The sequence below is a fragment of the Solanum dulcamara genome, chromosome 4 (genome assembly GCF_947179165.1).
Source record: "Solanum dulcamara chromosome 4, daSolDulc1.2, whole genome shotgun sequence".
NCBI classification, from domain to species: domain Eukaryota; kingdom Viridiplantae; phylum Streptophyta; class Magnoliopsida; order Solanales; family Solanaceae; genus Solanum; species Solanum dulcamara.
Window position 1 is genome coordinate 79,694,129 of NC_077240.1, and position 24,457 is coordinate 79,718,585.

The window sequence follows — 24,457 nt, forward strand, 5'->3', positions numbered from 1 at the left end:
CTAAATGGTATGAATGCTCCGTGGATCATGTTGAGGTTGCACGTATCCCTGTCATGACCCAGACTAGACCCTAGCTGTGACACGGCGATAAAAAATTCAAAGGATCCCAACCACGCCTTTTAGCATACATTGCATTCATAAGGTAAGCAAACGTAAGAACAATCTCAATCATGGAATTCTTGGATTGAAAATGAAATCCCAAGCCATATGTCCAAAACGGACTATATAAACTCTATGCCTAAACATGTCTCTATCATACTAATATAGGTGGGGGCATAGAACAAGTCACTAGCTCACCCAAAACAAAAAAATGAATGTCTCAAAACAACAACATAGTCAAGAGAATAAGTCTTCTATCTAGCCATGAGAGTGTGTAGGGTGATCGCCAATCCCTACATTATAACACAATATAGGAAAACAAAAGTATACGTTAGCTCTTTGAATATATTAAGTATGTGAGCAATGCAATACATGACATAAAAGGAATGATGTATGATCAAGGCTAGAACATAAAGTAAGTAAACCATTTACATGTAATGGTAAATCATGAGTAAGGCAATTGTCATCTAAAAACCATAATGCAACCTTATGAAGATGAATTGTACAATGCATGGATAGTCATAAGTCATAGTGGAAGATTATAAAATAGCTTGTAAGTTCGTAAATAGTAGTAAAATCCTAAGTCGTAGTGTGAGTTACCAAAACCATGAGTGAAAGAACATACTTTACTTTTTGAGACATAAAGTAGTCATAGTAATAAACACCTTAAACATTATGAGAGGGACCTTGTACCTTTGTGCGAGTGACCGTCAACCAACATAAACCATGTGAGCTATAACATGGAGTCCTGATATTACCTCTACACCAGAAAAAAGGAAGAGACTACTTACCAAGGTAGACTCCGTCATGCCTAAGTGGATCCACTAAGTGACATGAAGGATCAAGCCTCTTCTACGGCTGACCCTCAAGGAATCAAGCCTCTTTTATGGGTGATCCTTTATCCTATGGTGGCACATAGTTATGGAACAATGGGATCTTTCTACGGGTTTCTTACCTATACTACGAGAGAGAATGCCTATCCCAAAGTTCACTCGGTGCTAGGTAAACTCTCAACAGAATAGAAAAACCATAAGACATAAAGTCAACATCATGTGGGAGGGGCAATATCTACTACTCATCCACTCTTCGTAAGAATATAATCATAGAATAGCTCCTTAACTTTATCTCATGTTATGTGAGTGTAAACCTCTTATCATCACATATTTTTATTCATAAACATCTCTAGGACCTCAATTCACCCTATCATTAGCTTGCTTGAACATTATAGAATCATCATTCATAAATCTTCTTTGTAAAAAAAAGCACATTTAAACACATTCGTAGACCTTGTCAAACATTCATAAAGCTTTTATTGAATATAACTTGAAACTCAATATCATAGCTTATACTTGTAACTTAGGTAAAGCATGCATACATAATTAATTTGATTTGACATCATGGAATTCGATTGAAAATGTGTATGACCATATACTTTATGTTGAACCATACATATTTCATGAAGATGACATCAATTTGAAGCATAGTTGAATGTACTCATAACCTGTATCATGACCCTAAAGATCAATGTGGGAATTTTATAAAAAATCCTTGAAACATCATAGTTCAACCTCATCATATCTCATATCTCATTCGTAATAAAATTCTTTATAAATTGTACTTAAATAGTCACTCTTTGAAAGTAACACCATGAAAGAGCCTTTGTAAATCAAGTTGACATCATGAAATCTAGTGGTAATTCATGTTTGAATGAAATTTAAATCATAAATGAAACGTGATTCATGCACTTGAAAGAGTAGTGATGAGAGGTAAGGATCAAATAAAAAATATATTTTTTACACATAAATCACACTTGGTGGATGTGATTTATGCACAAAACATGAATCGCATTCACTGAATGCGTTTTATGGCTTACTGAGTGATGGCGCGCCGCGCCAGACCCCAAACTTCTGGGGGTTGTTCCTGGTGCGATGGTGGCGCGCTGCCCCAATATTTTTCTGACAAATTTCTAGATTTTTCAGCATTTTTCAAGAGTATTCATCCCCCATAATGAGATCCTATGCCTTGAATAGCAATATAGTGATTATATATGAAGAATGTATCAATCCCAAGCAGTTATTTATCAATTCATGCCAAAATTAGATTTGAATTCACAAGATACATTAGAGTTCATGCAATTGAAATTGAAATTGAGAAGATTCAAAGATATAATTGAAATTCATGAAAAGTTTAAGAAATTCTTTCGACTCCTGGTGAAAGATACCCAATGATGAAACCCACATACCTTGAATGAGAATTTTGAATAAGTTTGATGAAAACTTGAAGATTAAATGGAGAATTTGGGGAAAATCCTTACCTGATCGTCAATGGAGGTCTTGAGAGCCTTTTGTTGAGAGAGGATTTTGTGATAGGTAATTTATGAATGAATGAGGAGAAATTTAGAGCTTTGGGGATTAAATAGGCTAGGAATCAAGTTCCAAAACTGTCTAGGTTCATTCTCTACTAAAAGTAGGAAAACATCTATAATGCCCTTAATTAAAAATCATACTTGACCCATCAAAGAATCCACCAAGGCCAATTAATTTCCTCATTATATCATATTCTAACTTTCACATACCTGGGGTATTACAATCCCCTAAGTACCTACGAAGGATCCCACAATGGTTTCGGAGAAAAATCAACAGAAAGCTATTTCACTAAAATATTCATGCACTAACACACACGAAAAAATAAAAAATATCTAATTCCGCTTGTACGGTCCCTAAATGCTATAAATGTGTCGTGGATCGTGCCTAGGCCGCATATACTGATCCCTCGGGTACCTACAGAGGGTTCCACAATGGTTTCGGAGAAAAACGATGAGAAATCTGTTCACCAAAATATTCATGGGCTAACACACACGAAAAATAAGAAAATCGCCTAATTTCTCTTGTTCGGCCCCTAAATGTTATGAATGCACCGTGGATCATATCGAGGCCACAAATACTGATCCATCGGGTATCTACGGAAGGTCCCTAATGATTTTGAGAGAAAAATTAAGCGAAATTCAGTTCACCAATATATTTATGGGCTAACACATATGAAAATATGAGAAAATTGATCGAAAGTCAGTTCACCAAAATATTCAAGCGAAATTGGATGATTTCTCATTATTCGTATGTTAGCCCATAAATATTTTAGTTGTATGATTTCTAGTCAACTTTTTAACGAAATCTTTACTGTATTATTGATAAGGAATCGAGGAAGGAGTACGTGTAGTATTTCCATGATCCACAACATATTTATAGCATTAGGGGTTACTCAAGCGAAATTTGATGATCTTTTTATTTTTCGTGTATGTTAGTTCATGAATATTTTGATGGTATGACTTTTAGTCAATTTTTTTCTGAAACCTTTACGGGACTCTCTGTAAGTACCTATGGAGCAGTTCATGTAGCCTCAACACGATCCACGATTTATTTAAAATATTTAGGGCTACTCACGCGGAACTAGACGATTTTCTTATTTTTCATATGTATTGGCTCATGAATATTTAGGTGGTATTACTTCCGGTCAAAAAAAAATTGAAACATTTACATGACCCTCCGTAAGCATCCGGAGGAGAAATACGTGTAGTCTTGGCATGATTCACGATATATTTATAGCATTTAGGGGCAACTCAAGCGGAATTAGGTAATTTTCTCATTATTCGTGTGTTAGCTCATGAATATTTTGATTATATGACTTTCGATTAATTTTTTTACGAAATCTTTATGGGACCCTTCATAAGTAACGGTGGAAGTAGTACGTGTAGGCTCAGTACGATCCACAACATATTTATAGTATTTAGGGGTAACTCAAGCAAAATTTAATAATTTTTTCATTTTTTATATGTGTTAGCCCATGAATATTTTGGTTGATTGACTTCAGGTCTTTTTTTCAAAATCTTTAGAGGACCCTACGTATTTACTTGGAGGAGCACTTTGTGTAGCCTTGGTTATGGTATATTTATAGCATTTAGTGACCACTCAAGTGAAATTAGAAAACAATTCTCATTTTTGGTATGTGTTGGCCTATGGATATTTTTGTGTTATGACTTTTTGTAACACCCCTAAAACGTTGTATATGATGTTCCAATTCTCAATGAAAAAATGATATTGCTTCTATATTTTGGGCATAACTTTTAATGGGATGGTCCAAATTAGGTGATTCAAATTTCTGAATAACCCGAACATCATTACCTACAACTTTTGTGAGACCATATTTTAAGTTTTGGAGGTTAAGTAGGTCAAATAAATTAATTATTGCAAGATGTGGTGCTGTGATAAAATGGAGTGTTTATAAAAAAAATCATATCTCACTGTAGAATGCTTCAAATCGGTTGATGCTTGAAAGACATAAGAGTATAATTCTAGAGAAACAATTCATATGCAGACATCAAATCCTAATGAGGAAGTTATCTTTTACAAATGCAGCTCCGAAAAAGGGTATTCCGTTAAAAGAATGTTCATCTCATCAACCATAGAAAGATCTAAATCCACTTGACATCACCTATGACATCAATAGTCCTTTATTTGACATCACCCATGACATCACAATCTTCCATTAAATTTTCAGAATTTTCTTTATAATTATTTTAATTATTGTTAGGTCTCTCCATCACACCTATAAATACCCTCCTTATTTCATCATTTTGTTCATCAAGCTTTCTCAAGCAACTCTTCTCTCTATACACTCCTTTACTCATCCTCAAAATATAATTTTAGTTCTTAGTAGTGTAGAAATACTATTTTGGTGATTCATATACTCCGGATAATACACAAAAACGTTCTGACGAGGAAAAAATGCTAGGATTCAAGAGTGTTTATTAAGTCCTTCATTCTGAGTAACACTTCAAATTCTAGATATGTAAGGTTTCAATAAGAGTATTCATTCCACTCTCATGCCTAAAGTATTTTGATTATATGATAAATTATATTTATTTTTTTAAGCTTTACTCTTAGTTATGTGAGTGTTTATACATGGTTTCTTCTACCCATGTAGTTCAAAACTCTTTCAACTAAATCTCTTGATTTCAAGTAAGATTTTCTTATGGGTAATTCTTATTTTTACTTAATAGCATGAATCATTATTAAATTAATAATTATTGATTTATTTTGATGCAAAATGATTTCATACGTATGAATTGATGGTTTGCAAGTATTTTTCCCTATTTAACTCTTTAAAGGTTCTTGAAATTTATGGTAGGTTGTTTAAATCATGATTTTTAATTGATGGATTTCAAAGTATTTATGCATAATTTCATTTACATTCATGTTTGAAAGTTGAAGTGATTTGAACCCATCTAGTTTTACTATGTTTTCAATAAAGTTTGACTTGAAAGCTTTGACTCCAAATAAATATTTATGAAAGCAATGTCTATGATAAAAAAGGAGTCTTATGAAATGAAAGAATCATTAAATGATATGAATGATGGATTATTTATGTAATAAGGACAATTCTTGCATTTGAATTACCAAAGGTTTTAATGAGCTATTCTACCGAATATGATGTTTTGAATTCTCAAACTATATACTATGACTATTTTGAAGTATTAAACTATAAAGTGGAATTGACTTAGCACCGAATGGTTCATTGAGGTGGGATTCGATAAGGAAATCCTAGTAGCAACCCCTTGTCTCATTAACTATATGCCAACATAGGAGCCCTTGTAGGCTTAGGTTAATGGATCCATGAAAGCCCTTAAAGTTAAAGTTAAAGAAATGAATGAAGTTGACGGAGTTCTACCCGACAAGTAGTCTCCCCGACCAACGTAGGGGTTATGTTGGATTTTATGTAATAGCTTGCATTGTCTTAAATGTAGGTTATGATCATCTTTCCACAAATGAATGTTTTAAAGGATATCTATATGATTGATTATGCATGCATTGCATTGTGTTTCATATTACATAAATATTTTAATGTTTCCTCAATATTCATGCATGCTTACATACTTAGTACACTCAAAGTACTAATGCATACTCTTTTGCCTACATGATATCACCATTTAGGGATCAGTGCTCCTCCTCGTTCTCCTTCACGTGGCTAGTTGAGATTTTGTTTGAAGACTACTTTGGTGAGTTCCCATATTCTGGAAACAATACTCCTTTATCTTTCTAACTTATGATATGTTGAGATCTTTACACACTTACTATGACATTTCTTTCTATTATGATTGAGGGTGAGCTAGAGACTTGTCTTAACCCCGTTAAATCTAAAAGTTAGAGGTATTGTTGGACATATGTAAGTTAAAGATTTACTATTATGATTTCTGCTTGTTTATTTATTGCCATTACCTATGAAAGGCTAAAAGAATGCTAAGAGGCTTGTTTGAGGTACTTTCACGTTCCTCATTCGCCATGTCACGTCTAGGCTCTACGCTTGGGTTGTGAAACTTTTGGTCAATTATTTTCAAAATATTTACAGGACCCTCCGTAAGTACCCGAGGAGCAGTACGTATAGCCTCGATACGATCCACGACATATTTATATCATTTAGGGGTCACTCAAGAGAAATCAGACGATTTTCTTATTTTATGTGTGTTATAGCTCATGAATATTTTGGTTGTGTAGTTTCTGATTAATATTTTCCCAAAACCATTACGGGACCCTTTGTAAGTACCCGGAGAAGCAGTACGTGTAGCGTCAGTGCGATCCATGACATATTTAGAGCATTTAGGGGCCACTCGTGGAATTAAGCGATTTTTTCATTTTTCGTGTATGTTAGTCCATTAAAATTTTGATGGTATGACTTTCGGTCAATTTTTTTTCTAAACTTTTATAGGACCCTTCGTAAATACAAAGGGGAGCATTATATGAAGCTTCGGCATGATACACGACATATTTATAGCATTTAGGGGTCATTTAAGCGGAATTAGGCTATTTTATTATTTTCTGTGTTTGTTAGCCCATGAATATTTTGATAGTATGACCTCCGATCAACTTTTTTTGGAATCTTTATAGGACCCTCCATAAGTAATCGTAGGAATAGTACGTGTAGCCTCAGAACAATCCACATCATATTTATAGCATTTAGGAGTCACTCAAGCGGAATCAAATGATTTTCTCATTTTTCGTATGTGCTAGTTTATAAATATCATGGTTATATCTTCCGAACAAATTTTTTCCAAAACTTTTAAGAGACTCTTTGTAAGTATCCGAGGGAGCAGTTCATATAGCCTCAGCACAATTCATAACATATTTATAGCCTTTAAGAGCCACTCAAGCAGAATTTGGCAATTTTCTCATTTTGTGTGTGTGTTAGCTCATGAATATTTTGGTGATATGACTTTCATTCAATTTTTTCTGAAATCTTTACGGGACCCTACTTAAGTACCCGAAAGAGCAGTATGTATAATTTCGGCACGATCCACGACATATTTATAGCATTACAGGAATATTCAATCGAAATTAAATGATTTTTCGTGTGTGTTATTCCATTTAATTTTGCAGTGATATGACATATGGTCAATTTTTTCGTAAAATCTTTACAGAACCATCTGTAATGACCTGGAAGAATTCTTATAGGCTTGCCATGATTCATGGGACTTCTTTTAGCATTTAAGAGTCACTCAATAGAAATTAGGTGATTTTTTTAGCTTTTTGTGTGTGTTAACCTATGAATTTTTTGATGATATGACATTCGATCAAAATTTTTTGCAAAACCTTTACAGAACCATCTGTAATGATTAGGGGAAGAAATTTTATAGGTTCTTCATGATTCATGTGGCTTCTTATAACATATATAGGCCACTAAGCATGAATAAGGTAATTTGTCTCAATTTTTCATGTGTGTTTACCGTGATCTTTTTGATGCTATGGCATTCAGTAAATTTTTTTGCATAACCATTACAGGACCATCCATAATGACATGGAAAGAATTCCTATAAGCTAGCCTTCATCCACACGGCTTCTTTTAGCATTTAGTGGTCATTCAACAGAAATTAGGTGATTTTCCCAATTTTTTAATGTGTTAGCTCATAAAAATTTTGGTAAAATGATATCGGTCAATTTTTTTGTAAAATTTTCAAAGAACCATTTGTAATTATCTGGGGAAGAATTTTTCAAGCTCGCCATGATTCACATGAATTTTTTTAGCATTTCGGAACTACTCAACAGAAATTAGGTAATTTTTTCAGTTTTTCATATGTAGCCCCATAATTTTTTTGTCATAGGTAATTTTTTCAGTTTTTCATATGTAACCCCATGAATTTTTTGGTAATATGACATCAATCAATTTTTTTGTAAAACATTTACAGAATCGTCCGTAATGTTTTGGGGAAAAATTGTTATAGGCTCGACATGATCATCATGGCTTATTTTAGTATTTAAGGGACGCTCAATAGAAATTAGGCGATTTTCTCAGTTTTTTCCATTAACTTCTTGGTGATATGGCATCCGATCAAATTTTTTACAAACCTTTACAGATTCATCTGTAATGATTTGAGGAAGAATTTTTATAGGCTCGCAATGATACACATTGCTCATTTTAGCATTTAACCCATTCAACAAGAGTTAAGTGATTTTTTCTCAATATTTCGAGTGTGTTAACCCATTAATTTTTTGGTGATATAACTTCCGGACAATTATTTTGCAACACTTTTATAGAACCATCCGTAATGACTTGAGTAAAAATTCCTATAGGCTCGCCATGGTCTACACGACTTCTTTTAGCATTTAGAGGTCACTGAACATGAATTATGTGATTTTCTCAACTTTGCAAGACCTTTATAGAATCATACGTAAATGACCAGGGAAAGACTTCATATAGCCTATTCATGATCCACACAGATTCTTTTTGCATTTAGGGGCCGCTCATATGGAATTAGATGATTTTTTAGTTTTTCGTGTGCATTAGTTAATGAATTTAATTATACGATTTTCAGACACATTTTTCACAAAACTTTTCAGCACCCTTCGTAATGACCTGTGGAACAATTTGTACAGCCTGGCCATAATCCACACCATTTTTTAGCATGTAGGAGCCATTCAACAGAAATCATGTAATTTTCTCAATTTTTCGGTAGTGTTAGTTAATGAATTGTTTGATGATATTATTTTCAAGTATTTTTTTTCAAAACCCTTACAGAATCCTCCGTAATGGCCTAGGGGAATAAAACGTATAGCCTGACCATGATCCATGCTATTTTTTTAATATTTAGGAGTCACTCAACCGAAATTATGCATTTTCTCAATTTTTTATGTGTGTTAGTTGATGATTTTTTTGGTATTAGATTTTAGGGCAATTTTTTTCAAAACTTTTATAAGACCCTCAATAATGACTTGGGGGGGGGGGGTATGTATAGTTTGACCATGATTCAAGCCATATTTTTATTAGTTTGGTGTCACTCAATAGGAATTAGGCGATTTCTCAGCTTTTCGTTTGTTAGTCAATGAATTTTTTGGTTATATAATTTTTGAAAAGTTTTTTTCTAAAATCTTTACAGAACACTCCGTAATGAACTGGAGAAATAATATGTATAGCCTGACCATAATCAACGCCATTTTTTAGCATTTAGAGGCCACTTAACAAGAATTAGACAATTTTCTAGTTTTTCGTATGTGTTAGTCAATAAATTTTTTGGTGATATAATTTTTGGATAATTCTTTTAAAATATTTACGGGGTCCTCCGTAATAACCTGGGAGACAGTACATATAGCCTGACCATAATCCATGCCTTTTTTTAGCATTTAGAGACCACATAACAGGAACTACGTGATTTTCTCAGTTTTTTGTGTGTTAGTTAATGATTTTTTAGATATATGATATTTGAACACTTTTTTCAAAACATTTACAAGACTCTCATAATGACTTGGGAGAATAGTATGTATAGTGTTACTATGATTCACGCTATTTTTTTAGTATTTAGAGATCACTCAATAAGAATTAGTCGATTTTGTCAATTTTTCATATGTGTTAGACAATGAATATTTTATGATAGGATTTTCGAGCTCTTTTTTTCAAAATATTTATAGGATCCTCCGTAATGACCTGGAGAAATAGTACTTATAGCTTGACCATGAACTACGTTATTTTTAGCATTTAGGGGTTGTCATTCAACAGAAATTAGATGATTGTCTCAATTTTTCGTATGTGTTAGTCAATAAACTTTTTGATGATATGATTTTCGAACACTTTTTTTTCAAAACCTTTACAAGACCTTCTGGAATGAACTGAGAAACAATATGTATAGTCTCAGTATGATCCACGTCATTTTTTAGCATTTATGGGCCATTTATCAGGAATTAAGCAATTTCTCCGTTTTTCATGTGTTAGTCAATGAATTTTTTGGTGATATGATTCACATGACCCTCTGTTATGACCTATGAGTATAGTATGTATAGCCTAACTATGTCCACGCCATTTTTTAGCATTTAAGGGTCACTCAACAAAAATTAGTCGCTTTTCTCAATTTTTCGTGTGTTAGCCAATAAATTTTTTGGTGTTATGACTTTCAGACATTTTTTTTCCAAAACCTTTTCAGAATCCTCCATATTGACGTAGGGGAACAGTACATATAGTCTCACATAATTCACATCATTTTTTAACATTTAGGGGCCACTCTACAGGAATTAGACAATTTTCTCAATTTTTCGTGTGTATTACACTTAATGAATCTTTTGGTAATATGATATTTGGGCACTGTTTTCCAAAATCTTTATAGGACCCTTCGTAATGACCTAAGAGAACAATATGTATAGCCGACGTGATGCCTGAGAAGTTGTAAAGCACTTACCTCCTATGTGCGATCATTGGTGATGCTATCAAGGATGAAATGCAACATAATCCAGAAGCAAAGCGACTTATGGAATTAGCTGCCCATGGCAAGATGAGACGTTTCTGGGTAGAAGACGGATTATTGCTCACCGTCGGTCAGAGGTCTATGTGCCCAAGTTTGGAATTATTAGGCGGCAGATCATAAAGGAAAGCCACGACACATTGTGGGTTGGTCACCTGGGGCGACGTCGCACAAGGGCATTGATCGAGTCAATGTACATTGGTCGTGCATGCAGGAAAACAAGATTTGGGAGTTCATGCGGCAACAATGTGTCACAGTCGTCACAACATCAGGTGGAGGAGTATGTCATGACCCGCCACTTGATCATACCACTTAGGCATAAAATTAAGCATAAGTATACTAGCCTTAGTAGGAAAAAATCTAAAATTACGGAGAGGTTCTTGGCAAGACTCTAGAATACTTTGGAAGAATTCTTGAAAAGCCTTAGAATATTTTATGCATGTAGAAAATTCTAAAATGAGGAATTATTTGTAAATATGTAAGGACTTATATAGCAATTATTATTTGCATCTTAGCCCCTATGTGTGTAGTATAAATAGAGGGACATTCATTTAAAACACAACTAAGCAAGAATCAAACAAATCTTCCAAGTCCTGAGCAATATAAAAGCTTTCTTAAGCAATTATCTTGTGTCTTTCTTTAATTCAACAATCCCTTAGCGATCTAGTGTTAAAAAAACTTACTTGAGCTTGTAAGATCGTGAAATATTCGTGAACGAGGAGTCAAGTGCCGCACAGTGTGCTAGTCTGGATGAAACCCTGATGTGAGAACACTTCTCTATTAAAAGGATATATCAGATGCTGGAAGGAGTGTTCCCAAAAGTAGCATGGAGAAGAATTGTATGCAGCAATCTCGCTTATCATAAGTGGCTGTTTCAGTTGACCCTGCTTATTAATGATAGAATTTACACCAAAGATAGACTCTTCAAATGAAGCCTAGTCCAAGACACTACCTGCTCAATATGTGATGAACCAGTGGAAAATCTCTCCCACCTGTTCTTTAAATGTACTCTTGCAGCACAAGTCAGCAGCATCTACTAAGATGGAAGGGTATAGCTAGAGGGTGTAATTAAATGGAATGAGGAACTGCAATGGCATTGCAAACACAAGGGTAAATCTGTTGGTGCAACGGTCTATAGAATTGCACTTGTTGGAAGAGTGTACCACATCTGGCAGGGGAGGAACGCAAGGGTGTTCCAAGATAAGAGGCAAAGCTATGAAGTCATCTTGAGATTGATCACACAGAAGGTTATTTTTCGATGTAGTAGGACACCTAGTTGTTAGGAGAGTGCAAGAATTAAATTTTCATCCTAGGTAGAGTAGACGGTTTTGTAATGAGCTGTACATATATATACTGGTAACAAAATTCAACTGTTACCAAGAAAACATAATCTATATATGAAGGGAATATTGACATACTCTGTTCATGAACTAAAGGCACCTTAGCAATGTTCTCGACAGTTATACAGTATTATGGTTCAATTTAGAAAGGGAAAAGAACAATAATTACAAATACATGGTGTTTGAGAGAATAAATCCTTTTCCCCCTATTACAAAGTCACTGAAAAACCAGACTTATCATTCTTAGGATTTGAGGACTCTGAGCCTCATAAATGCATCACTCAATTTTATCTGGTCGACATATATCATGAGGTGGATAAATGAGCAAAGTTACCAATTCCGTTGATGCTCAAAAGAGACCTCGAATTGATCATATATAAAAGGAAGCATCAAAGAACATGCCACACCATTTATAACTCCGACAGATCCTTCAAAAGAATGATTCGACAAATCCTTTCACATCTCGGTTGTACTAGGTTTGCAGTTTGACTAAAACTCTTATAGCTCTGGTATACATTTCATATCAAAGAACATGCCTCGCATTGGGCATGATATCTTGCAAAACATTAAAGAATTTAAGTTTCAATCCAGATGCCAGATCTTCATCATTTTCATCCACAAAACATTAGTAGCAAATGCTCTAAGGTTGAAAACTTGATGATCCCAAACCCTTCAAGAGAGTAATGGATCTTTTTAGTGAAATTATTTGGAAGAAATGGATGAAGATCTCTAACGTTTTGCAAGATATCAAACCCATTTAGCTGCAAGTTGCAGAAATTTATACATGAGCTTTAAGAGGTTTGGTTAAATCTCAAATCCAGTACAACTGAGATGTGATAGAATTTGTTGAAGCTTTCGCTCATTTTCTTGGAAGGATCTTTCAGAGTTGTTAAATGTGATATGCTTCTTCTTCTTCTTATAAAGGATCAAACAGAAAGCCTCTTCCTAGCATCACAGGGATTGGTAACTTTGTTCATTTATGTGCGATTTACAATCTGCTGGTTAACCCGCACAATTAAGCACCTCTGGCAGTCTTGTTTTTATCAGGATTCTTTTTATCCAAAAAAATGCAAAGGCATCTGTACACTGTGATGCAAACCGTGCAAAGTCGTGGATAGAACGGGATGTACCGATTGAGGAAAAGACGTCAAGAAAAAATTGGTGAATAGTATCTATATCACAAAAACTGTTCAAGATTCTATGCTAGACAAGCAAACTTTCAGTGAGAAGTTAATGACTAAGGTGAATGCTTACCAGTCCAACCGCAGATACCACCAAGCACCACCAAAACTTTATATGCCTTTTGACTTATAAGATTGACGAAAACAACTCAAGAATAAGTAGAAACTGCAGCATTCCCTTAATATTGCGAGACATAGGTGCTTCAGCTTTGAGAAGCAAATCCAGCGCTGGTTTTCAGTTCACCAGATCTTATCAAATGAGAAGAATCTCCTTTTAGCATGAGAAGAATCTCCTTTTAGCATGAGAAGAATCATCACATGTAAAATATGCACACTACACAGGCAGATCACCAAAGGAGGGCTAATGCCTAAGCAATAAAGTTTGACCGCCAGGTCCAAAGAAGCAGTTGGGGATAATGGCAGATCATTTGCAGTAGAGGAGAGTTTTAGAGAATAGGTATCTTTAATTCTTAGCATGGGGAGCTTCATGTTAAGGAAGAGGAAAGGAGAGCAACATCTTCAGAAACCATGTTTTCGTTTTTTCTGACCTTTGGCAGCAGAGAAAGAGCCAACAACATACCGTGAATTAGCAAGCTCTCTGGGAATTGCAGCACCAGATGTTTTAAGAGCTTCAACCAACTCGGGAAACAATTTCTTATTCTCTTCATTCACAAAGACAATTGATGTACCTTCCTCCCCCATTCTAGATGCCCTTCCAACCTGGTGCACATACTCCTTGATGGAATTTGGCATATCAAACACAATTACCTGTTTCACAGTCAACAGATTGATTCCTCGACCCAACACCCCAGTTGCCACAATAACTGGAATTTCCCCAACTAGAAATGACCTTACAATTTCTCTCCTATCCTTCATGGATTTCTCACCATGAATTGATAATGCTTTTAGCCCAGTACTTACTGTTATTGCTTCAGAAAGGAGATCTGCTCCGAGTCTAGAACCCACAAATACAATAACTGGTGGCTTATAATGCTGTTTGCTCATCAAAATATCAAAAAGCTTTTGCTTCTTCCTCTTCGGCTCTACCCAAATAGCTAACTGCTTGACAGCCTGATTAGGTTTATTTGGCTTCCCAACAGAAATGACAGTGACCTTTTTGGCCATTGAGCTTGCCATCCTCTCTACTTCTTTAGGAATTGTTGCGGAATACATTAACACTTGAGGTTGAGAAAGAGCCGTAAAAATCTGCATCACCTGCTCACGGAAACCTCTTTGGAGCATGCAATCAACTTCATCAAGAACAAGAACTGAAATAGTATCCAGTTCAATCTCATGTTTCGTTAAAAGGTCAATGAGCCTTCCAGGAGTTCCCACAATTAAAGATACTCCCTTCTGGATGCGGTGGAGCTGTCCTGCCATGGCATCACCACCTACAACCAATGCAGTTTTGAATGGCAAACCCTTCCCGAACACCTTAGCTTGATCCTCTACCTGTATGGAGAGTTCTCTAGTAGGTGTGAGAACCATAGCTAATGGTTGTTGCTGGTTTTGGAAATGCTCTTCATTGAATTTTGCACATTGAGAAACTATAGGAATTAAAAAAGAACCAGTTTTACCAGAACCAGTCTCTGCTGAAACAAGCAAGCTTTGCCGTGCTAAAGCAGCTGGGATTGCTTGCATTTGGACAGGAGTTGGCATTTCATAACCAGCAACTTCAATATTCTCGAGAAGCTTCTGCGTTAGCTTGCAAGAAGCAAATGACAAGATGGGAGGCGGTGTAGTGTCTCCCTTCACAAGAATATCAAGTTTCCTTCTCAAAAGTTCAGTCTGGTCAGTTGTTAGTGGATTCACTTCAGATTTAACATTATCCTTAACATAATAGCACTCATCGGTTGCTGGTAACTTTACAGGACATGGACGAGAAGTTGGTTGCTGCAATTTTGCAAGCCGCGACAACAATATACCTTTGCATTCCAAACTGCAAATATCATCATCAGTCTCATCGCAAATGTACTCACCATAGCGGCCACATATGACACATCGAGGCTCGCCCGGCAGCGCCTCTCTTTGGTCCCAACACCTCTCCTTCGCATCATCCTCTGAAGCAGACATCAAAGAAGCAATCCCATAAGCAGTTAAACCATGTATTAGTAACATCATGATAAGAATAAAAAGGGTAAACAAAGCATGAAATCTAAATTGACTTTGATGGTTAACTTTCTACTATGTTTTGTGAGTGATATTTGTCCTCAATATTTCAAAATTTAGAAAGTAATTATTTGCACTAGAAGTACGACAACGAAATGATTAGATTGGTTCCTTCAAGCTTAATTTTGGTACTAGTACCAAATTTGACTATTAAAATTTGGGAGCGGGTACTAGAATGATGAATTGCTGCGAAATTGAACAGAGATACATTGTATTCACCTAGCAACTATGGAAATGAATATACGTTATGGATTAACACAGAAGAAAACAAACTATTCGTTAGAACAACTAACCAAAAGTGAAAGGGAAGAAGAAACTGTTTTAATGTTAATATTTTTCAGAAAAAAAAAATCTAAAAATCTTAATGAGCCATTGTTAACACCAAAATTTACATATGGTCCTGGACTAGAAGAGTTTGACTCACAAACAAAAGGTATGGTCAACGGGCTTAGGTAGCCAACTAATAGACCATCACAAAGTTTGTCCACGCCCACAACATTCAAGAAGAGAAACCAGGGGTAACATTGGATCCAATACACAAAGCCGAATTGGAGCAAGACAAGTTCGAATCCCGCCTTGATAAACTTGGAATTACTATGGTGGAAGGAGAGTTTCAGCCTTTTACCAAGTGCAAAAGTAAGCTGTTACAGTTAAGGATAGGTCAGCAAATGCTTCTCACAAGATATGGGAATGAAAATACATTGACTAAACGTAAATCAAAATGATAAGGCAACAAAAAAAGGGCACGAGTTGAGGGCTATTTTAGCCGAACCAAGGACCAGCCTAGCATAAGACTAATGCAGTTGAGATAAAGGCTAGTTCAAGCAAAACCGAAAACTAGCAGAACAAAAAGCTTGTTTAGCAAGACCGGTGGACATTCCAGGTAAACCTAGGATCAATTAGCCAAATCAGAGACCAAATCCATGAATCCATTTCATGTATCAACCAAAGAAACGTTTCTGGATCTTCATGATGACAGGTGAAACTTAAAAAGTAAGAGTGAACCAGATAAGCATTGATATAACCACAACTAGAACAGGCTAAGTCTAAAGTGTTATAGCACATAAGCAAATCATCATAGAAAATTACCATATCTAACCAAATTCCAGGAGAACTCTTTCAACCAAAAGATCAAATAAGAAGTAACTACTTTCTACAAATTAAAGGACAATGAACTATTCAATTGACATAGTCCATAAAATGCAAGAAAGCGAACTGAAAGCAAACTGCTGACTATCCTCACGACCAGGGGCGGAGCCACCTTGGTTCATCCACACCCATAATATTTATACATGGTTAAAATAATTTTTTATGTATATATAAGTAGATTTCGAACCCCCTTCGGCAAGTTCATGTATCTACTTCTTCAAATTTTAAACCTCCTTAAAATCCTGGCTCCACCACTTCTCACGACCTACGACCACAATCCAACAATGGAGAAACTTAAAGAGCAAGTCGAAAAGTACGTGACAACTAGTTAGGAATCCTTACCATTTAAATTCTATAAATATGCAACTGTTGCTACATACAATGGGAATTAATCCAAAGTCGGAGCCAGAATTTTTAGTTTATGGATTCTGAACCATAAATTTTTTTGCTAACTGGGGTTCTGAATAAAAGTTTTGTTTACTTTGTTAAACTCGTATCAAGACAAACAAATTAAAACAGAATGAATAATACTGTGTTGTTGTTGGAATTTGAACTTGAAAACTCCTTGTTCTCAACTTTGGCTAATTCAGAAACCACAACTGATCTAGCTCGACCCACTCAATTTTTTTTTTGAAAAAAACCCATGAAATTGAAATTAAAAAAACAATCTTGAATTTGTTGAGGAAATTACCTGGGGCATTACAATCATTTTCTGCAGCTACAGAACTTTCCATTGTACAAAATCCTCAAGATATCACAACCCTATAAAAATTAGAGAAAATTACTAAGCAAAACAAAAAATTCCTAAATACCCAGAATTCTCCTTCGAAGGATTTTATCAAACTTCTTGATTTTCCGGTGTGTCTGACTCTCTATATGTATATATATAGTTATCGGGTTATCGGATCTTGATTGGGCCTTTCGGGTTGAAAGTGGAGCTAAAGTTTAGGAATTATCGTTGTACCCCATTGTTTTGGATAAAATGCAAAAACTAGACCATCAACTTTAATACTCCCTTCGGCTCAATTAGGGTTGTCAAACAAATATGAAAAATCGATCGAATTCGAATATATTTTTATTATTTTTTTTAATAAAACTGTGGATTATTATTTAAGCATATAACTGTCCCAAAAAATTGGGATGGTCTTTTTAATTTAAAAAAATAAAAAATTCTCAAACCGACTATTAACAATATGTAGATATATTTTATAATATTTTTTAAATATAAAAACAACCTAAGTCTTAGGACTCTAGTGACTGAACGACTTTAGGTCTTTGTTCTTTAAGCTTTTAATTGATTAGGTTTAAAATTAAAAGATATTATAATAGATACTCCATCAAATAATAAGACAAAACTTATGCAAAAACTTCTATTGAAAGTTTTAGATCAAACAATACGGCGGCAAGGTTTTACATTCTTGGCTTATTGGTGAAGAATCGAAGGGTTTCATCAAGAACACACTTGTGAAAGAAATATTTTAATAATGGTGTATTATGAAGTGATACGGAAGAGAAATCGATATGAATGGGATGGTTTTAAAATTTTTAATTTTGGTTATACATTATAAAATATTCGAAAAGTTGAGATGGTATAATTTTAAAAAAGAAACGCCAACCGAACATTCTCATTAACACCCCTAGTCCCAATTTATGTGAGTCAAGTTTGACTTGCACCAAGTTTAAGAAAGAAAAAAAGCTTTTAAAACTTGTGGTTCAAAATAAGACGTAGATATTAGTGGAAATTATTTCACTAAGGGTGAAATAGATATTTTAAAGTTAAATTGTTACAAGATATAAAAATATGTCATTATTTTTTAGACTGACTAAAAAAGAAAGTATGAATATAAATTGGGACAGAGAGTGTATCACTATAGGTAAATACTTTCAATTAATTGTAAGTAATGTGCTTTACCCCAAATTATTGAAATTGATGTTGTATTAATTTCTAAACGGTTTTGTTCCGTTAAGTTTGTTCATAAGTGTACATTTAAAGGACTATTTTGAAATTATCTTCAAACATAAGTGGCTGTTTTTGTCATAATCTACCTAATATAATCAAATTATACAGACATGTGCACCTTTGATTAACAATGCTTGTGTGCGCCGACATCGGATTCAAGATTTAAAGTTTATTGATTTGTATAACAATCTCAAATTAATGTGTGATAAAAATTTGGTCAATAGTCAAATATTTATAGATATTTAGTGAATTTCTTAATATATACTCCCTAGATTCTAATTTAAGTGTTTTACTTTTCTTTTTGGTTTGTCACAACAAAGAGTCTTTCTATAAGTAGTATGTTTTTCAATTTCAACACTCTACGTGATCAGTTTAAGACCAAAAAACTTTAAGGACTACACACATCGTTAATTTTAGACTACAAGTTCAAAAGTTTTCTGTTGTTCTTGAACTCTGTATACAATTAAAATAAGAAACTTGAATTGGGACAAAGAGAATACACATAATCCCATTAAGCATATACTAATAGACATTTAGAGCTTCCTCGTTTGCAAATGCTTTCATGTTGGTTTTATTCTGCTCCTAATTTTCAAAAATAGATGTCAAAATACGTTTTATCGGAAATAATAGCTCTATCTTACAAAACTAGGGATAAGGTCCGTGTATATTCTACTTTTTTCAGACTCCACTTATGGAATTACATTGGATATGCTATCGCCGGTGTTGTTGTGGATGCCAAAATGCATTGTATAACTGCACTATATGAACTTGAGTATAAGTTACACATTGAGAAATACTTGACTATGCTTGAAGTTTTAACATAACAAATTGGCCTTAATGTAACTATTCAAATATTGAGAGTCACTTCTTGTTGGATCCGTCTACGCGTACATGAACAAAGAGAATTTTGTTGTAGCCTCGTGAAATTCTTATCTTGTCATCGGTATATCTGCATTATACAAATGGAAAACGATTGATTGATGACAATCGTAAGTTTAAATAGTTAGAAAGACAACGTTATGTCAGCAAAAGATCGATATCTTACAGTATTTCTATGGTGAACTTGCTTTCCATTTCTACCGGAATTCCATACATTCCAGCCAGTATTGCTCCATCATCCATTATGACATCATACGTGTTACTTCCAGATTTCCTGAATTAGAAGACGAACGATTGAGCTTAACCATAGAGAACTCATGAAACACTCGGAGAATGATAATAATGGCAAAATGAATATAGGAACTTTAATGTCTCAAAATCAGTCATTCGATTGTTGCCCCTTCACTTCGAGTTCCTTCTTTCGTAGTCAAATCTATGAAAAACCTCCTAGGTGATCGAGCTCACTTAGGTTAGTGAGGACTCACTCACTCCCTATACATTAGTATCTCTCTAGCTTCTAGTCTGTATAAAATGTCGTTAGCAGAGTTCAATATGTCTAGTATTTCCTGGTGTAAAAAACTACTTTTTCATCGACTCTCTCTCTCTCTCTCTCTCTCTCTCTCGTTAGGTAATTACCAAGGCAAAAACAGCTCTCTCAGAAGTCAGTTTATATCGATATCTGAATACGATGGACAAATTTCCTACGATATTTCAAAAAGGATTGCTTTAGTTGCCATGGCTGGTATGGTAAGTAACTTACTCATATTTTCCAGTCATGGAGAACTTAATACCGAACAATATCCCGACCAGGAACTTCAACTGTCCATTTGGTTTGACAATCTAAAAAGAACAACACCAAATTCTGAATAAGAAATAATAGTAAACGATCAAGGATATGAAAGTCGATAGAGAAAATAAAGCAGCGGAATGGAGAGGCCTATGCACCTGCACGCCCATCAGACCGTTGCCAGCATTCTCTATCCAACTATCTGTTTCAACCTATCAAGCAGACAGCTACCTCAAGTTAATATATGATACAAGAAATCTTCTTGCACAGATAAATCAGGCACTAAAAAATGAATGATCAATTCGGAAAAGGAGCTTTATTAAGTGTATTCGTATATCAGAGTTATTTCCAAGTTAAAAGTTCTAAGTATCTGATATAACCAAACATGTTTAGAACTTGTCTTTTCTTCATTGTTAAGGTTAAATTCAAACCAGAGGCGGATCCAGGATTTGAAGTTTATATGTTCCGACATCGACCTCAAGTTAATATACAATAATAATTAACTGGATTCATCGTCAAATATTTTCCACTCGTAAGTTGTGTACTAGATCCCCACAGTAGCGCGACACACTTATCAAAGTTTGCATTTGAAAGGAAAAGAGACGTTGGACAAATACCTGCGAACTCCATATCATTTGCCACTCTCCCTCGAGGAGTTCTAGTTCAGGATTCGCGACATTTTGGTTTAAGGAAATAAACTCATCAATTGCCTGTTAGTTTCACATCAAGCAAATTATTAGCCAGAGACACTAGAGATGTTATAACAGGATTTTCACAAGAAACGAACGAAATTTGTACCTCTTCTACCCTTGTACCCGTTGAAATGGACGAAAGCAACTTTTGCCTTTGTTCAGTTTCCCTTTGCAGCACAAATGTAGTTCCCTGCACTATATCAGTATAGTTTGTGGCCCTTAAACGCTTAACTGATCAACCGTTAAAAAGAAGATGATACAGTTTACTGATTTTATGCTATCATGTTGCTCGGACTCTCCAAAAATGCATAGCTTTTGGAGGATCCAGCACATCCCCTGCAGTATTTTTGAAGAGTCCAAACAACGTTTTATGCATGGTGTATAACATATAACAGTGAGGAAAAGCAAAACAGAAAAAAATGACATGAGCTAATTACGTTCTCCTACCTTATTTCCTCTTGAAATACGGAGATTCCCTGATGGGGACAAATATGTGGTGTCTAACCAGCCCTTAGCTTCATCTCCCAGCAGTCTAAAAGGTACAGGATATGGAACCTTGAATGGTAGAAATTTGAACGAAAAAGCTGCTCTATCAAATTGGAAAAGAATACGTTTTCCGTCTTTGATTGTTGCAAGAGCCTGAGGAACATAAGACTTGCATTCAGTAAGATATCAAAGAGCCAAATTACCATTCAAAATTGAAGTAGACAACTACGCCCTCAGTCCAGACAAGTTGGGATCGGCTATATGAATTTCCACTTCTAAGAACTTAACAATATTCAGCAAACAGGATAAAAGATACATACCTCTACTTTCAGCTCACCTATTGCCTCAGAAAACTTTACAATATTGGATACACGTTGATCGTTCGTTCTAAGGAACACTTCTTGAAATACGCTGAATGAGTCAACCCCAACAAACGTTCTCTGCAAAGTGGTTTTGAACATTAGCCTTACATAGAGTAAACCATCCCTATCATTTCTTCATTTCAGCTCCCTATAACCAATCTACGCACCAGAAAATGTCGATAGCTGAAAGCATAGAAACCAAAAAGTATAGCATCGAACCTGAATAGGAGATGCTGATCCTGGCCTAGTTGTGAACATCAGCTGCCACCGACCCTCGATCAAACTTGAGCTCGTCTATTGATATTAAGCCATGTGAATATAACACCAACAAAATTGTAAAGTTGCAAACTTTCAAATCCCTTTTGTTACTTACATTGCAACAACATAACTTACTGTTTTTAGTATCTTTTTCTCGCATAATCAACGCTAAGAAATGAGTATAAGGGGAAAACAATGAAAGTGAAATCACTTGAGAAAATACTCACCGGTTCAGAAACACCTTCGGATCCTTCAAGAACTTTAACAGCACGTTCAACCTCCTGCATAACCATACATTTACTTTACATTAGCCGATCCTAAGTAGTAATTTATGTATTATTTAACTCTAAATACTGATCTATCACCATATTTTATCATCCCTGCACAAAATGATCCCTAAAAGATGTCAATCTCATAAGAGAAATTCAGAATTCAACAGTAAATGCTTCAATTTATTAAGCATTGCATTTTCAGTCTCCGCATTATCTTATCTTGAAATTTTCTCCGGTGGATGGACAATCGTTCCCTTGCAACTTATAAACCATTTAGACCATGGTCTAAAAATTGCTTTTGAACAAATTGATAATCTTAAGAGAAAACGTTAGACCACGGACTAGAAGAGAATTTTGTAAGATATTACAAACCTTTTAGACCATGGTCTAATGTTCTGTCCGTAAGGTTGAGCAATATATGAGCAAACATAATACCCTGAGTCTGATGTTGTCAGGAAGGATAATTTTTCAACGATATATTTGCACAACTTCTAAAAAAACGACAAAATCTTAAATGGTGGTCTAAAAAATGGACATTTGCGTGTATCAGCCTATCTTATCACAACACCAACCATAACACAGCATAACTAGAACCAAAAATTAGACAAAATAACTTGAAGTCGTTATAGGAGCCCATAAACTTTAAATTCTAGATTATGTAAAGATATTACACTTGGACCTATATCTTTACATGGTATCAGAGTCATGCTCATCCCAATCGTGTGCTCCATCGATGTCGCTCTTGATCCACGCACCAGGCTTCCAGCCCTAGGCGTGACGGGGATGTTAAGTCTCCCACATATATGTGGGGGATGGATCCTTTGGTCTCCTTATATGAACTTAGGCAATCGTTTCCTTACAATCTAGCTTTTCAGATTGAGCTATGCTTAGGTGTCATCTTTACAGATTCGCCTCTGCATCCATTCAACTTCCATGATTCATCTTAGCTTATTAGGGAGCAGGGGCGGAAACCAGAATATTTGATAAGGGGGTTCAAGAAAATTAAAAAATAAGGGACTGGATGAAAAAAGTAAAAAAATGTGTCATTGCCGAGAATCAAACCTGCAACCACAGGCTCAATCACAGGCACCTTATCCATTGATCCACAATCTCCATTTGTTAAGGAGATGCAAAAATAATATTTGTACATGAATAAAAAAATTCGCAGTATATATATAGTGCAATTTTCCGACGAAAGGGGTTCGATTGCCACCCCTCGCACCCCTGTAGCTCCGCCCCTGCTAGGGAGGGTACAATACCACTACCTCAGAGATAGAGCAAATATTTCTGATAGACCCTCGACTCAAGGAAAAACAATTCAAACTAGTCCATATAAAAAAAGTATCGGAAGTAAAAAAAAAAACATAACAAAGCAAAATACTATGATCATCGAAGTACAAGGCACAACAGACAATAACAGAAATCGAAAGACAAGAAACTACAGGAGCAATACTACAACTACTAGTATGTGCAGATAGCAAGACAAAACCTACTATCCTAATCCGTATCCTCGACAACACCAACCATAACAAAGCACAACAAGAACAAAATATCATACAAAACAAGGAATTTGGAGATTAAAAAATGTATGAACTAACTTGAAGTTGTTGAGGTGAAGCAGCGCGACCACGGCCTTGAATACCAATAAGAGCTTCAATAAGGCCATTTTCTTCTTTAGTAAAAGAACAAGCTTTACCTTCTTTTTGACCTGCAACAGAGCACAATAGCAAATATCTCTTCTTGTTTTGCATTTTCTGACCAAGAAATTGCTTGCCAGGCCATTTTCGAGTCGAATTTATCGCAATTTGAGGCCTAAATTGAACTCCCAAATTCCCAATTTCCATTATTGTTGCCATTTTTGTTGTGTAATTTTATTTTTTATTTTTTTGGAGGGAAGGGATTTTGTGTGTGTGATAATAAACCGTTAAGGACAGCTTCAACTACTTTTCAAGATTTTTTTATTTTGTTATTTGATACAATGGATTTTCTTGGACACGTGGCAAGTTTTGGTCTATACACGTGTACATGTGGGCCATATGAATATATGTA

General features: G+C 35.1%; 2 protein-coding genes across 4 annotated transcripts; both read right to left on the reverse strand.

Annotated features, from left to right (window-relative positions):
* Positions 1-215: 215 nt before the first annotated feature.
* Positions 216-17,554, reverse strand: LOC129887791 (DEAD-box ATP-dependent RNA helicase 41). 3 transcript variants are annotated; one of them, XR_008766491.1, is made up of 3 exons: positions 17,404-17,554; positions 13,468-15,454; positions 216-392 (listed from the first exon to the last, which is right to left on the reverse strand). XR_008766491.1 is itself a non-coding variant. In XM_055963018.1 (2 exons), the coding sequence occupies exons 1-2, from the start codon at positions 17,444-17,446 to the stop codon at positions 13,914-13,916; spliced, it is 1,584 nt and encodes a 527-aa protein (XP_055818993.1). In that variant the 5' UTR covers positions 17,447-17,554; the 3' UTR covers positions 12,247-13,913. The 3 variants fall into 3 exon arrangements, 1 of the variants encoding a protein (XP_055818993.1); XR_008766492.1 differs by lacking the exon at positions 216-392 and adding an exon at positions 11,467-12,145; XM_055963018.1 differs by lacking the exon at positions 216-392 and having other exon boundaries at positions 12,247-15,454.
* Positions 17,555-19,395: 1,841 nt separating this feature from the next.
* LOC129887792 (probable plastid-lipid-associated protein 12, chloroplastic) lies at positions 19,396-24,334 on the reverse strand. The gene is made up of 11 exons (XM_055963019.1): positions 24,007-24,334; positions 22,364-22,417; positions 22,098-22,172; positions 21,837-21,956; positions 21,478-21,669; positions 21,137-21,220; positions 20,956-21,048; positions 20,497-20,550; positions 20,312-20,391; positions 19,718-19,825; positions 19,396-19,621 (listed from the first exon to the last, which is right to left on the reverse strand). The coding sequence occupies exons 1-11, from the start codon at positions 24,262-24,264 to the stop codon at positions 19,534-19,536; spliced, it is 1,206 nt and encodes a 401-aa protein (XP_055818994.1). The 5' UTR covers positions 24,265-24,334; the 3' UTR covers positions 19,396-19,533.
* Between the last annotated feature and the right edge of the window lie 123 nt (positions 24,335-24,457).